The sequence below is a fragment of the Macaca fascicularis genome, chromosome 10 (assembly GCF_037993035.2).
Source record: "Macaca fascicularis isolate 582-1 chromosome 10, T2T-MFA8v1.1".
NCBI classification, from domain to species: domain Eukaryota; kingdom Metazoa; phylum Chordata; class Mammalia; order Primates; family Cercopithecidae; genus Macaca; species Macaca fascicularis.
Genome location: NC_088384.1, coordinates 30,496,672 through 30,513,266, shown reverse-complemented (window position 1 = coordinate 30,513,266; position 16,595 = coordinate 30,496,672). Strand labels below are relative to the sequence as shown.

General features: G+C 52.0%; 1 gene segment (V, D, J or C); it reads left to right on the top strand.

Annotated features, from left to right (window-relative positions):
* The first annotated feature begins 15,507 nt into the window (after positions 1–15,507).
* LOC102136297 (immunoglobulin lambda variable 1-40-like) lies at positions 15,508–16,103 on the top strand. The segment is given in 2 exon segments: positions 15,508–15,610; positions 15,721–16,103. Coding segments are annotated over 2 exon segments (429 nt in total).
* The last annotated feature ends 492 nt before the right edge of the window (positions 16,104–16,595 follow it).

The window sequence follows — 16,595 nt, the reverse complement described above, 5'->3', positions numbered from 1 at the left end:
AGGGAGGGGTGTCTCTGAGAGGCTCTGGTCACCTTGTCATACAATGGTGGTGTACAATGTCGCACAATGGACACGAGGGGGCGCCAACGTACCATTCCTGAGAGGACTGGGTGTGATGAGAGCAGGACCAGCGCCAAGTGTCCTGCTTGGTGCCCTACGCTTAGGGCTCATAGATGTGAACTCTCCACCCCTGGGACCACACGGCCCCACCCCTGCCACTCCCTGACATCTTCAGGCAGAGGAGTTTGACCCAGGGCCCAGGGTGGGATCAGAAAGCTGGAGGGTCTGATTTGCATGGATGGACCCTCCTCTCAGAGTATAAAGAGGGGCAGGGAGAGATTTGGGGAAGCTCTGCCTCAGCTGTGAGCACAGAAGGCAGGACTCGGGACAATCTTCATCATGACCTGGTCCCCTCTCCTCCTCACCCTTCTCATTCACTGCACAGGTGCCCAGACACAGGGTCGGGGGAGGGGTCCTGGAAGCCCATGAGGCCCTGCTTTCTCCTTCTCTCTCTAGACCAAGAATCACCATGTCTGTGTCTCTCCCGCTTCCAGGGTCCTGGGCCCAGTCTGTGCTGACGCAGCCGCCCTCAGTGTCTGCGGCCCCAGGGCAGAAGGTCACCATCTCCTGCTCTGGAAGCAGCTCCAACATCGGGAGAAGTTGTGTATCCTGGTACCAGCAGGTCCCAGGAACGGCCCCCAAACTCCTCATCTATCAAGATAATAAGCGACCCTCAGGGGTTTCTGACCGATTCTCTGGCTCCAAGTCTGGTACCTCAGCCTCCCTGGCCATCACTGGACTCCAGACTGGAGATGAGGCTGATTATTACTGCTCAGCATGGGATAGCAGCCTGAGTGCTCACACGGTGCTCCAGGCCAATGGGGAACTGAGACAAGAACCCCCTTCCTCCTCTTTCAGGAGGGTGAGTGCCTGCAGCTGCTGCTCATAGGTGACCTGTAGCTTCCACTGCTGCAACTCCCCCATGGGCCTAGGGACAGCCAGGGCCCTCCCTAGGAGTGGAGGCTCCACCGCTTTTGTCCTCAGAGTCAGGAACAGGGACCCCAGGAAACAGAATATCCTCCTCCCGCAGCATGGGACACAGGGTCTCTGTACTGATATCGTGGGCCGAGGTGGCAGGTTCAGCTGTGTCTCCACAGACCTCCCTGTACCTGCCCATGGTGGGTGGAGCGGGGGAGGAGGTGTGGGCCTTTGAGCTTCACTAGAGGCCTGAGGGTGCAGAGTTGCTCCACAAAACCTGGACTCCTCCTCTCACCCTCCTCCCATCGCTCTCCTCACTATAGCTATGGCCAGGTGAAGGCTTAGGGCTACCTGAGGACCTTGCTCAGCCCAGGGCCTCCATCGCAGGCATTGTTTCCAAACTCTGTAAGGGCTGTCTCTGAATCTGTAGAAACATTTATTTCTATGTGCCCAGGACAGGGTTAGAGGGCACCAATCCCACCCCTTGCAAACTGCTCCTCACCTCTCCATGCCCCAATGAGGAGAAGAAAGAGTTAGAAATCAGGAATCTACTCAGGGCTCCCCTCTCTTCTCTCTCCCAGCCACGCCCTGGCTTCCTCCTTCCACAGAAATAAAGAGGAGGCCGCCACAGAGGGCAAGGAGAGGCCCAGACATTATACTGGGCAGCAGAGCCAGGCAGTCCCTCAGAGGATGGAGGGAGGTGGTGGAGGTGTCTGGGACCAGAAAATAGTGAAGGCCCTCTTACTAAAGTGAGGAGGGGGTGTATAAACTGAGGCTCAGGTGGTGGACCAGATCTCCTGAGCCATCTACTCATTTTTTCTTGTGTTACAGTTTGGGTAAGAATAGGATTTTTTAAAAGTCTGAAGAGGTTCCATTCCTCAGATAAAAATTTGTTGAGGATTATTGCCCACTCAGGCATTGAAGGGAGGCTAAGCCATACTCTCAGGCCAATAGAATTGGGGGATTTCAAGGGAATTTGATTACACTGAAGTTCCCAGACTCTGCCATCTAAGACTTATGCCCTCATAACAGAGCCCAGCACTGACACCAAAATGGATGAAAGCTGATAGATAAGCCTAGAATATTCTAGCTGACACTGACTTGTGGAAAACAGAATCAAGTTAAAATATTGAAGCAATAAGGTGGCATCCCACAGTGAGGAGAAGAGAGCTTGGGTGGGGGAGGGTAGAGGAGCCATTACAGGGTTGGACAAGGAGGACACAGAATCTGAGGTAAGTTTGTGAGGAAAACTCCAGATGCTTCAGCGAAGATGGACAAGGAGGTAGGGAGTGTGAAGGCCGTGGGACCAGCTCTGGTCACCGGGAGAGAATGGTCAGATTCAGCACTGGTGTCTGGGGAGGAGGGACTGAAGCCTGGGGGAGGGGAGAGCGCAAGGCGGGCCTTAGGACCTGAGTGGGGCGCAGTGATCACACTGCTGGGGGGTCCTTCAAGTGCAAGGGGGCTGCAGGAAGACTGGAGCTCATTGTCACAATGGAAACTTAGACAACAGCTCCCCAGCCTTGTTCAAAGGCATCACAGACCTTTCTCCTTTCCACATGGCAATGGGAGGAAAACATATCTCTGAAATATATAAGATGTTAGTTCTCCATAACCTCTCCTGTCCCCTGGCTGAATTGCTACTTGGAAATAAAATGACTCTCCAGTTTTACATATGACATCCTCACTACAAAAAAGTTCCAGAATGAGAAAGATCTGCCCTCCCGGACCTACTGGTGAGGAATCTCAGCCTGCGGGACCACCGGACTAAATCATCCATGCCATCTCCCATGACAGCGTCATGGCGACCAGGCAGCTTATCTTATGGGTTTGGGTCACACACTGCCTGTCCCTAACATTGCGGCTGGGGACACTTACATGCTGAACTCATGGCTGGGAGATCTGGAGGGCAGACATGACAGGAAAGGGAGAAAGACCAGGAGCTCTGCCTAAGTAGCCCCACTGTGTGAATCACTGCACCCTCCAGCCTCATCTTCCGTTTGTGGTGGGTGTTGTCTTGTGAAAACGGAAAGCTGGGCTGGGACACAAGCAAGAGAGTCTCTGACCCACAAATCTCCATCTTGGGCTCTCTGGCCTTTCTGACATTCTTTTCACAGATCAATTCCGGGCCAAGACACATCCGTTCTCTGAGGACTTGCCCTGCCAGGGTGTCTTTCTCAATCACAGTCACTCCTTCCTGGGAACCCACTTCTCCTAGATCCTGTTATTTATCTAATGTCATTTATCTGTATCTACTTGGTGGACTTCCCTACATCTTCCCCTGAACCCCACGAATCTTCAGGTCATGTCCACATTCCTTTGCTTCTCCTGTACTCCCTTCCTCCTTCTTCCCCTGTGATCACACCTAGTCGAGGTCTCTTCTCAGACCCTGGAGTGCAGCAGGGACTTCTCTGGTCTCTGCCCCAGGGATTAAGGGGGTGGAAGAGAGGACCCCGGTGCCTCTCCTATGCCTGTGTTTTCATCAGGGCAGCTGCACAAGGTAGGGATTAGGCTGTCTAGATCAACATGGCATTTCCAACCCTGCGCTCTATGCTCAGCACAAGATACGTGCTCAGCAACTATTTGACAGAGACCTACCTCTTATCACATGGGCCACATTATACTGGACCCAGGGTGGGGCTGACCTGGGAGAGGTAGCTGTGGACCTGCTGCTCACTCTGCCCTCACCCTAAGAACTGATGGGGCATCCACCAGGAAGAGCATTCCTGGGCAGGGAGGGGGTCATGGGCAGTCTTGTCCTGTATGTGAGGCACGGCTCAGTGCGGTCACAAGATCCAGATGACTATGACTGCAATTCTGGGGAAGTAGAGAGTGAAAATTGACCAGAATAACCCTCTGGGAATGTGCCCTGGGCATCCTAGAGGGAAGAGCTTCCCTTCTACTCAGCCCTGCAGGATCCACAGAGGGAGAGCTCTGGCCACCAGGGAGGAGCCACATGAGAGGACACGGTGTCCCCACACGTGGGAAAGTGAGTCCCTCAAAGTTGGTCACTGCTATGGTTTTGATCCTGTCCTATGAGGACATTGTGTAGTCACCACCTGAGTCCTCTACAATAAACAGTTAGAGCTCCCCAGACAGATTCACTTGTGAGGAGCCCAGTAAAGTGGGAGAACTGCCCTGAGGTCACAGGGAGAAGACACAAGCACCTCCTGGCCTGGCCCTGAGAGGGGGCAGTGGACAGAACAGCGGGGAGGCAGCGGTGTCTCTGGAGGTTCTGGTCACCTTGTCTTACAACGGTTTGTCTTGGTCTGGACACCAGGGGGCGCTTGGGGACCATTCCTGAGAAGAGTGGGGAGATCAGAGCAGAACCAGCCAGCTGCCCTCCCTAATGTCCTCTGCTCAGGGCTCAAAACTGTGTCCTTTATACCCCTTGATACCACATAGCCCCACCCCTGCCACCCCCTGACATCCTCAGGCATAGGGGCCTGACCCAGGGCCCAGGGTGGGATTAGAAAGCTGGGGGTCTGATTTGCATGGATGGACCCTCCCACTCTCAGAGCATGAAGAGGGGCAGGGAGAGATTTGGGGAAGCTCTGCTTCAGCTGTGGGCACAGGAGGCAGCACTCAGGACAGTCTCCAGCATGGCCTGGTCTCTCCTTCTCACTCTGCTGGTTCACTGCACAGGTGACTGGATACAGGTCCGGGGAGGGGCCCTGGGAAGCCTATTGATGATTGGTTTCTCCTGTTGTCTCTAGAAGCAGAATCATGATGCCTGTGTCTCTCCCACTTCCAGGGTCCTGGGCCCAGTCTGTGCTGACACAGCCGCCCTCAGTGTCTGGGGACCCCGGGCAGAGGGTCACCATCCCGTGCACTGGGAGCAGCTCCAATATTGGAGGTTATGATGTATACTGGTACCAGCAGCTCCCAGGAACAGCCCCCAAACTCCTCATCTATGAAAATAATAAGCGACCCTCAGGGGTTTCTGACCGATTCTCTGGCTCCAAGTCTGGTACCTCAGCCTCCCTCGCCATCACTGGACTCCAGTCTGAGGATGAGGCTGAATATTACTGCGAAACATGGGATAACAGTCTGAATGGTCCCACAGTGCTCCAGGCCAATGGGGAACTGAGACAAGAACCCCCTTCCTCCTCTGCCAGGAGGGCGAGTGCCTGCAGCTGCTGCTCACGCCTGACCTGTAGCTTCTGGTGCTGTAGCTTCCTCCATGGGCCTAGGGGCAGCCAGGGCCCTGCCTAGGAGTGGAGGCTCCCACGCTTTTGTCCTCAGAGTCATTAACAGGGACTCCAGGAAACAGAATATCCGGCTCCTGCAGCTTGGGGCACCGGGTCTCTGCACTGAAATCCTGAGCTGAGGTGGCAGGTCCAGCTGTGTCTTCACAGACCTTCCTGTGCCTCCCCATGGTGGGAGGGGGTGAGGAGGTGTGGGCCTTTGAGCTTCACTAGAGGCCTGAGGGAGTAGAGGTGCTCCCCAAGGCCTTGAATCCTTCCCTCACCCTCCTCCCATCACTCTCCTCACTGTAGCTATGGCCAGGTGAGGGCTCAGGGATACTTGAGGACCTTGCTCAGCCCAGGGCATCAGATAAGAATACTTAGAAAACTATTGCCCACTCAGGCTTTGAGGGGAGGCTGAGCCTCACTCTCAGGCCAAAAGAATTGGGGGATTTCAAGGGAATTTGATTGTACTGAAGTTCCCAGACTCTGCCATCTAAGACTTATGCCCTCGTAGCAGAGCCCAGCACTGATACCAAAATGGATCAAGGCTAATAGATAAGCCTAGAATATTCTAGCTGACACCGACTTGTGGAAAAGACAAGTAAAAATATGGATGCAATAAGATGGCATCGTACAGTGAGGAGGGGTGAGTTTGGGTGGGGGAGGGTAGAGGAGCCATTAGAGGGTTGGACAAGGAGGACACAGGATCTGAGGTAAGTTTGTGAGGACAATTCCTGATGCTTCAGAGAAGATGAACAAGGAGGTAGGGAGTGTGAAGCCCCTGGGACCAGATGGGGCCACTGGGAGAGAGTGGTCGGATTCAGCACCCGTGTCTGGGGAGGAAGGACTGAAGCCTGGGGGAGGGGAGAGCGCAAGGCGGGCCTTACGACCTGAGTGGGGCGCAGTGATCACACTGCTGAGGGGTCCTTCAAGCGCAAGGGGACCGCAGAAAGGCTGGAGGTCACTGTCACAATGAAAACTTAGACAACAGCTCCCCAGCCTTGTTCAAAGTCATCACACGCCTTTCTCCTCTCCACATGGCAACAGGCAGAGGAAAACTTATCTCTGAGATATGTAAGGTGTTAGTTCTCCATAACCTCTCCTGTCCCCTGGCTGAATTCCTATTTGGAAACAAAATGACTCTCAGTTTTATGTACGACATCTTCACTTTTTAGTTCCAGAATGAGAAAGATCTCCCCTCCCTGACCCACTGGTGAGGAATCTCAGCCTTCAAGACAACTGGACTATATAACTGCCATCTCCCATGACAGCATCATGGTGACCAGGGAGACTATCTGACCAGCCACACACTGCCTGTCCCTAACATTGCAGCTGAGGACACTTACATGCTGAACCCATGGCTGGGAGATCGGGGGTCCAGACAAGACAGGAAAAGGAAAAAGACCAGGAGCTCTGCCTAAGCAGCCCCACTGTGTGAATCACTGCACCCTCCACCCTCATCTTTAGTTCATGATGGGTGTTGTCTTGTGAAAACTAACAGCTGGGCTGAGACACAGGGAAGAGTGTCTCAGTCTCAAAATACTCCATCTTGGACTCTCTGACTTTTCTGATATTCTTTTCACAGATCAATTCCAGGCCAAGACACATCATTCCCATCAAGGAGGCATTGATAGGAGAATCAGGCAGCCTCAGGAGAGACAAGAAGCAGATAAACACCCTCATGTTGGCCTCCTAATTCAGAGGAGAAACAAAGGGGAAAGAAGCTCAAGAAGCCACACTAGATGTCACTGATCACCATCACCTTAGCACCTGTCCTCCATCTATCCCTCTTTCAAGAGAGGACCAGACTCAGGGCACAGCACCTGCACCTCCCCCTCTGTCCCCGCACTGCATAGGGAGCCTCCTGCTGCTCTCATCTCAAGGCCGCTGCTCCATGAGCTCAGCTTTGTCACTGCCGAGAGTCTTCCCTTGGTCCTGGTCCCAGGGTCTGGGGTCAACGGCAACCTGGCATTGACTCAGCTGTGACCCTGTCCCTTCAGGACACAAAGCCGATTAAACTATTAAAGTCATAACTGAACTTCCTAGTTTACCCAAACTTGAGATTCTCCTTCTCAGTGTCCTTCTAGAAAGTGCTGTCTATACCAAATAATAACATGTTATTTCCTCAGGTCTAGAGCCATTTGATTTCCAAAATTCTGTACTTAAACTTATGTTCTCATTTCCTGTCATGGCTCATTTTCCACTCAGCAGCTAATGATGTCAACCATGTATCTACGGCCCATTGTCACAAAAGAGAGATGGGAGGGTTCTTAAATAAATAGAGGGTTAGAAAAGAAGAGTTTCATTACCTCTTAGGAATTACTCCAAGAGCCAAGAAAATTAATTCCAGAGCTTCAAGAGTTTACTCCTCAGAAACAACAGCATGAATACATTAGGTAGTGAATGTTCTTGGTCTTCTCAATGAATAACCTCTGAAAGGTCCAGAGTATATGTGTCAAAAAGGTAAGTGCGTAACTCTCATAATAATGTAGTATTAATTTATGTCAACAATTTTAATGGGTATATATTTCTGAAAAAAAAGCAGTATGATGGTAAAAGAAATGTAAAAAGCCTTTTAAAACCACAGTGCTTATAGTCCCCCAGGATAGCACCTGTGAAGCAAATTGTTTTTTTTTTTTGCTGAAGATGCACTGTCTTTTAGAAAACAGCAAGATAGTTTAAATTTGTCGTCTTCTCTCACAACACTCTAAAAATTAACATCATCCCATTTATATGAAATATCTAGAAATATACCCCTACATGTGGACATTCCCATCAGACATCTCCCATCCAGGCTCTCCTAAGGTGGAATCTCCTCTTTTTCTGCCCATGTTCTCCCCCTCTCCACCTCTCTCCTGCTGACACGTGGCTCTTCCCTGTCTTCCTCTCCAGTGACCGCAGCAGATCAGGCCCATCCAGTGAACAAGCTCCTGGACTTGGGGAACAAAAGTGTATCTTCTTGGATTTCTGAGGACTTGCCCTGCCAGGGTGTCTTTCTCAATCACAGTCACTCCTTCTTGGGAACCCACTTCTCCTAGATCCTGTTATTTATCTAATGTTATTCATCTGTATCTACTTGGTGGATGTCCCTACATCTTCACCTGAACCCCGGAAATCTTCAGGTCATGCCCACATTCCCTTTGTTCTCCTGTACTCCCTTCTTCCTTCTTCCCCTGTGATCACACCTAGTCAAGATCTCTTCTCGGACCCTGGAGTGCAGCAGGGACTTCTCTGGTCTCTGCCCCAGAGATTAAGGGAGTGGAAGGGAGGACTTCTGTGCCCCTCCTATGCCTGTGTTTTCATCAGGGCAGCTGCACAAGGTAGGGATTAGGCTGTCTCGATCAACATGGCAAATCCAACCCTGCGCTCTATGCTCCGCAAAAGATACGTGCTCATAACTATTTGACAGAAACCTACCTCTTATCACATCAGTCCCAGGATGGGGCTGACCTGGGAGAGGTAGCTGTGGACCTGCTCCTCACGGTGCCCTCACCGAAGAGCTCATGGGGCATCCACCAGGAAGAGCATTCCTGGGCAGGGAAGGGGTCATGGGCAGCCTTGTTCTGCATGTGAGGCATGGCTCAGCGCGGTCAGAAGATCCAGATGACTATGACTGCAATTCTGGGGAAGTAGAGAGTGAAGATTGACCAGAATAAGCCTCTGGGAATGTGCCCTGGGCATCCTAGAGGGAAGAGCTTCCCTCCTACTCAGTGCTGCAGGATCCACAGAGGAAGGAGAGCTCTGGACACCAGGGAGGAGCCACATGAGATGAGAGGACCTGGTGTCCCCACATGTGGGAAAGTGATCCATGAAAGTCAATCCTTGGTCTGGGTCTGATTCTGTCCTATGAGAACATTGTGTAGTCGCCACCTGAGCCCTCTATAATAAACAGTGAGAGCGCCGCAGACAGTTTCACTCATGAGGAGCCCAGTAAAGTGGGAGAACTGCCCTGAGGTCACAGGGAGAAGACACAAGCACCTCCTGGCCTGGCCCTGAGAGGGGACAGTGGACAGAACAGCGGGGAGGCAGCGGTGTCTCTGGAGGTTCTGGTCACCTTGTCGTAAACGGTTTGTCTTGGTCTGGACACCAGGGGGCGCTTGGTGACCATTCCTGAGAAGAGTGGGGTGATCAGAGCAGAACCAGCCACCTTTCCTGTCTGGTGTCCTCTGCTCAGGGCTCAGAGCTGCATCCTCCCCACCCACTGGGACCACACAGCCCTGCCCCTGCCACCCCCTGACATCCTCAGGCATAGGGGCCTGACCCAGGGCCCAGGGTGGGATTAGAAAGCTGGGGGCCTGATTTGCATGGATGGACCCTCCCACTCTCAGAGTATGAAGAGCGGCAGGGAGAGATTTGGGGAAGCTCTGCTTCATCTGTGGGCACAGGAGGCAGCGCTCAGGACAGTCTCCAGCATGGCCTGGTCTCTTCTCCTCCTCACTCTCCTCGCTCACTGCACAGGTGACTGGATACAGGTCCAGGGGAGGGGTCCTAGCCAGTCCATGAATGACTGATTTCATGGACTGTTTTCTCCTCTTGTCTCTAGAAGCAGAATCATGATTCCTGTGTCTCTTCCACTTCCAGGGTCCTGGGCCCAGTCTGTGCTGACGCAGCCGCCCTCAGTGTCTGGGGACCCCGGGCAGAGGGTCACCATCTCGTGCACTGGGAGCAGCTCCAACATTGGAGGTTATTATGTATACTGGTACCAGCAGCTCCCAGGAACGGCCCCCAAACTCCTCATCTATCAAGATAATAAGCGACCCTCAGGGGTTTCTGACCGATTCTCTGGCTCCAAGTCTGGTACCTCAGCCTCCCTGACCATCACTGGGCTCCAGCCTGGAGATGAGGCTGATTATTACTGCTCAGCATGGGATAGCAGCCTGAGTGCTCACACGGTGCTCCAGGCCAATGGGGAACTGAGACAAGAACCCCCTTCCTCCTCTTTCAGGAGGGTGAGTGCCTGCAGCTGCTGCTCACGCCTGACCTGTAGCTTCTGCTGCTGCAGCTTCCCCCATGGGCCTAGGGGCAGCCAGGGCCCTGCCTAGGAGTAGAAACTCCCCGACCTTTGTCCTCAGAGTCAGGAACAGGGCCTCCAGGAAACAGAATATCCTGCTCCCGCAGTTTGAGGCACAGGGTCTCTGTACTGAAATCCTGGGCCTAGGTGGCAGGTCCATCTGTGTCTTCACAGACCCTCCTGTGCCTGCCCATGGTGTGGGGAGGGGGTGAGGAGGTGTGGGCCTTTCGCTTCACTAGAGGCCTGAGGGAGCAGAGTTGCTCCCCAAGACCTGGACTCCTCCTCTCACCCTCCTCTCATTGCTCTCCTCACTGTAGCTATGGCCAGGTGAGGGCTCAAGGCTACCTGAAAACCTTGCTCAGCCCAGGGCCTCCATCGCAGGCATTGTTTCCAAACTCTGTAAGGGCTGTCTCTGAATCTGTAGAAACATTTATTTCTATGTGCCCAGGACAGGGTTAGAGGGAACCAACCCCACCCCTTGTAAACTGCTCATCACCTCTCCGTGCCCCAGTGAGGAGAAGAAAGAGTCAGAAATCAGAAGCCTACCCAAGGCTCGCCTCTCTCCTCTCTCCCAGACACCCCCTGGCCTCCTCCTTCCACAGAAATAAAGAGAAGGCAGCCACAGAGGGCATGGGGAGGCCCAGACATTATACTAGGCAGCAGAGCGAGGCATTCTTCCCAGATGATGATGGGAGGTGATGGAGGTGTCTGAGACCACAAAATATTTAGGACCTACCGGGCACGGTGGCTCACTTGTGTAATCCCAGCCCTTTGGGAGGCCTAGGTGGTCGGATCACGAGGTCAGGAGATCAAGACCATCCCGGCTAACACGGTGGAACCCCACCTCCACTAAAAATATAAAAAATTAGCCGGGCATGGTGGCGGGCGCCTGTAGTCCCAGCTACTCGGGAAGCTGAGGCAGGAGAATGGCCTCATGGGAGGCGGAGATCGCGCCACTGCACTCCAGCCTGGGCAACAGTGCGAGACCCCACCCCCCCCCAAAAAAATGAAGACCCTCTTACTAAAGTGAGGAGGGGTGGCATAAACTGAGGCTCAGATGGTGGACCATTTTCCGGAGCCATCTACTCATTTTTTCTTGTGTTCCAGTTTGCGTAAGAATGGGAGAAAATACAGCCTTTGAAGAGGTTCCTTTCCTCAGATAAGAATTCTTAGAGGATTCTTGCCCACTCGTGCATTCAGGGGAGACTGAGCCTCACTCTCAGACCAAAAGAACTGGGGGCTTTCAAGTGAATTTGATTGTACTGAAGCTCCCAGACTCTGACATTTAAGACTTATGCCCTCATAGCAGAGCCCAGCACTGACACCAAAATGGATGAAAGCTGATAGATAAGCCTAGAATATTCTAGCTGACACCGACTTGTGGAAAAGAGAATCAAGTTAAAATATTGAAGTGATAAGGTGGCATCACACAGTGAGGAGAAGAGAGCTTGGGTGGGGGAGGGTAGAGGAGCCATTACAGGGTTGGACAAGGAGGACACAGAATGTGAGGTAAGTTTGTGAGGAAAACTCCAGATGCTTCAGCGAAGATGGACAAGGAGGTAGGGAGTGTGAAGGCCGTGGGACCAGCTCTGGTCACCGGGAGAGAATGGTCAGATTCAGCACTGGTGTCTGGGGAGGAGGGACTGAAGCCTGGGGGAGGGGAGAGCGCAAGGCGGGCCTTAGGACCTGAGTGGGGCGCAGTGATCACACTGCTGGGGGGTCCTTCAAGTGCAAGGGGGCTACAGGAAGACTGGAGCTCATTGTCACAATGGAAACTTAGACAACAGCTCCCCAGCCTTGTCAAAGTCATCACAGGCCTTTCTCCTTTCCACATGGCAACAGGGAGAGGAAAACTTATCTCTGAGATATATAAGATGTTAGTTCTCCATAACCTCTCCTGTCCCCTGGCTGAATTCCTGTTTGGAAACAAAATGACTCTCCAGTTTTACATATGACATCCTCACTAAAAAAAAGTTCCAGAATGAGAAAGATCTGCCCTCCCTGACCCACTGGTGAGGAATCTCAGCCTTCAAGACAACCGGACTAAATCATTCATGCCATCTCCCATGGCAGCTTCATGGCGACCAGGCAGCTTATCTTATGGGTTTGGGCCACACACTGCCTGTCCCTAACATTGCAGCTGGGGACACTTACATGCTGAACTCATGGCTGGGAGATCTGGGGTCCAGACATGACAGAAAAAGGGAAAAGACCAGGATCTCTGCCTAAGTAGCCACACTGTGTGAATCACTGCACCCTCCACCCTCATCTTCAGTTCGTGATGGGTGTTGTCTTGTGAAAACTGACAGCTGGGCAGAGACATAAGCAAGAGAGTCTCTGACCCACAAATCTCCATCTTGGCCTCTCTGACCTTTCTGATATTCTTTTCACAGATCAATTCCGGGCCAAGACACATCCATACTCATCAAGGAGGCATTGATAGGAGAATCAGGCAGCCTCAGGAGAGACAAGAAGCAGATAAACGCCCTCATGTTGGCCTCCTAAGCTCAGAGGAGAAAAAAGAAAGGGAAAGAAGTTCAAGAAGCCACACTAGAAGCCACTGATCACCATCACCTCAGCCCCTGTCCTCCATCTGCCCCTCTTTCAAGTGAGGACCAGACTCAAGGGACAGCACCTGCACCTTCCTCTCTGTCCACACACTGCACAGGGAGCCTCCTTCTGTTCTCATCTCAAGGCGCTGCTCCACCAGGTCAACCATGTCACTGCTGAGAGTCTTCCCTCAGTCCTGGTCCCAGGGTTTGGGATCAGCAGCAACCTGGCTTTGACTCTGTGGTGACCCTGCCCCTTCAGGGCACAAAGTCAACTATTAAAGCCGTAACTGAACTCTCCTAGTTTACACAAACCTTAGATTCTCCTTCTCAGTGTCCTTCTAGAAAGTGCTGTCTCTATTAAGTCATTTCATGTTATTTTCTCAGGTCTAGAGCTATTTGATTTCCAAAATTCTATATTCACACTTCTGTTCTCATTCCTGTCATGGCTCATTCCCACTCAGCAGTTAATGATGCCAACCATGTATCTACAGCCCATTGTCACAAAAAAGAGAGATGGGAGTGTTCTTAAATAAATAGAGGGTTAGCAAGAAAAGTTTCACTACCTCTTAGGAGTTACTCCAAGATCTAAGAAAATTAATTCCAGAGCTTCAAGAGTTTACTCCTCAGAAAAAACAGCATGAATACATTAGGTAGTGAATGTTCTTGGTCTTCTCAACGAATAACCTCTGAAAGGTCCAGAGTATATGTTTCAAAAAGTTAAGTGCATAACTTTCACAAGAATGTAGTATTAACCTATGTCAACAATTTTAATTGGTATATATATATTTGTGAAAAAAAAAGCAGTATGATGGAAAAAGAAATGTAAAAAAGCCTTTTAAAAACACAGTGCTTATAGTCCACCAGGAGAGCACCTGTGAAGGAAATTTTCTTTGCTGAAGATGCACTGTCTTTTAGAAAAATAGCAAGATGGCCGGGCGCGGTGGCTCAAGCCTGTAATCCCAGCACTTTGGGAGGCCGAGACGGGTGGATCACGAGGTCAGGAGATCGAGACCATCCTGGCTAACACGGTGAAACCCCGTCTCCACTTAAAAAAAAAAAAAAAAAAAAAAAAGAAAGAAAAATAGCAAGATAGTTGGAATTTGTCTTCTTCTCTCACAGCTATCTAAAAATTAACATGATCCCATTTATATGAAATATCCAGAAATATATCTGTACATGTGGACATTCCCATCGCACCCCTCCCTTCCAGGCTCTCCCAACGTGGAATCTCCTCTTTTTCTGCCCACATTCTCCCCTTCTCCATGACTCTCCTACTGACATGTGGCTCCTCCCTGCCTTCCTCTCCAGTGGCCCCAGCAGATCAGGCCCATCCAGTGAACAAGCTCCTGGACTTGGGGAACAAAAGTGCATCTTCTTGGATTTCTGAAGACTTGCCCTGCCACGGTGTCTTTCTCAATCACAATTGCTCTTTCCTGGGAACCCACTTCTCCTAGATCCTGTTATTTTTCTGATGTTATTTATCCATATCTACTTGGTGGACTTCCCTACATCTTCCCCTGAACCCCAGGAATCTTCAGGTCATGCCCATATGCCCTTGGTTCTCCTGTAGTCCCTTCTTCCTTCTTCCCCTGTGATCCCACCTAGTCGAGGTCTCTTCTCAGACCCTGGAGTGCAGCAGGGACTTCTCTGGTCTCTGCCCCAGGGATTAAGGGGGTGGAATTGAGGACTCCTGTGCTCCTCCTATGCCTGTGTTTTCATCAGGGTTAGCTGCACAAGGTAGGCATTAGGCTGTCTAGATCAACATGGCATTTCCAGCGCTGCCCTCTATGCTCCGCAAAAGATACGTGCTCGGCAACTATTTGACAGAGACCTACCTCTTATAACATGGGCCACATTATACTGGCCCCAGGATGGGGCTGACCTGGGAGAGGTAGCTGTGGACCTGCTCCTCACTCTGCCCTCACCCTAAAAGCTGATGGGGCATCCACCAGAAAGGGCATTCCTGGGCAGGGAGGGGGTCATGGGCAGCCTTGTCCTTTATGGGAGGCACGGCTCAGCGCGATCACAAGATCCAGATGTCTATGACTGCAATTCTGGGGAAGTAGAGAGTGAAGATTGACCAGAATAACCCTCTGGGAATGTGCCCTGGGCACCCTAGAGGGAAGAGATTCCCTTTTACTCAGCCCTGCAGGATCCACAGAGGAAGGAGAGCTCTGGCCACCAGGGAGGAGCCGCATGAGAGGACACAGTGTCCCCACACGTGGAAAAGCGAGTCCATGAAAGTTGGTCCCTGGTCTGGGTTTGATCCTTTCCTATGAGGACATTGTGTAGTCACCCCCTGAGTCCTCTATAATAAACAGTGAGAGCGCCACAGACAGATTCACTTGTGAGGAGCCCAGTAAAGTGGGAGAACTGCCGTGAGATCACAGGGAGAAGACACTTCCTGGCCTGGCCCTGAGAGGGGGTAGTGGACAGAACGGCGGGGAGGCAGCGGTGTCTCTGGAGGTTCTGGTCACCTTGTCTTACAATGGTTTGTCTTGGTCTAGACACCAGGGGGCGCTTGGGTACCATTCCTGAGAAGAGTGGGATGATCAGAGCAGAACCAGCCACCTGCGCTGTCTAGTGTCCTCTGCTCAGGGCTCACAGCTGTGTCCTCCCCACCCCCTGGGACCACACAACCCCACCCCAGCCACCCCCTGACATCCTCAGGCATAGGGATCTGACCCAGGGCCCAGGGTGGGATTAGAAAGCTGGGGGTCTGATTTGCATGGATGGACCCTCCCACTCTCAGAGTATGAAGAGGGGCAGGGAGAGATTTGGGGAAGCTCTGCTTCAGCTGTGGGCACAGGAGGCAGCACTCGGGACAGTCTCCAGCATGGCCTGGTCTCCTCTCCTCCTCACCCTTCTCATTCACTGCACAGGTGACTGGATACAGGTCCAGGGAAGGGGCCCTGGGAAGTCCATGAATGATTGGTTTCTCCTCTTGTTTCTAGAAGCAGAATTATGATTCCTGTGTCTCTCTCACTTCCAGGGTCCCGGGCCCAGTCTGTGCTGACACAGCCGCCCTCAGTGTCTGGGGCCCCAGGGCAGAAGGTCACCATCTCGTGCACTGGGAGCAGCTCCAACATTGGAGGTTATGATGTACACTGGTACCAGCAGCTCCCAGGAACGGCCCCCAAACTCCTCATCTATGACAATAACAAGCGACCCTCAGGGATTTCTGACCGATTCTCTGGCTCCAAGTCTGGTACCACAGCCTCCCTGGCCATCACTGGGCTCCAGACTGAGGATGAGGCTGATTATTACTGCCAGTCCTATGACAGCAGCCTGAATGCTCACACAGTGCTCCAGGCCCGGAGGGAACTGAGACAAGAACCCACTTCCTCCTCTTCCAGAAGAGTGAGGGCCCAGTAGCTGCTGTTCAGGCCTGGCCTGTGGCTTCTGTGGCTGCTGCTTCCTTCATGGTCCCAGGGGCATCCAGAGCCCTGCCTGGGAGTGGAGGCCCCTCCTCCCCCTTCTGTCCTCAGAATCAGAAACAGGGAATCGAGGAAACAGAATGTCCCTCTCCCTTAACTTGGGACACAGGAGCTCTACACTGAAGTCCTGGGCTCAGGTGGCAGGTCCAGTTGTGTCTTAGACACACCTCTGATGGGGAACCCATGTATTCATTATTCTCCTTCCCCCAGTTCCAGGAGTTTCTGGAGCTGTGTCTTCCTCTCCCTGCTCCTCATTGTGAGTCCCTGTGTTTCTTTTCTCCTGAGCCTATTGGTTTTCTTAACAAAACTCTTTTTATGAAGGAAAAATGCACACCTAGTAAACCAGCTGAATTTATAGCCTTAAATTAGGCCCATTTTGACATTTTTCTGGATCGTTGAAAATATCACCACCACTGAGCTATACAACCTG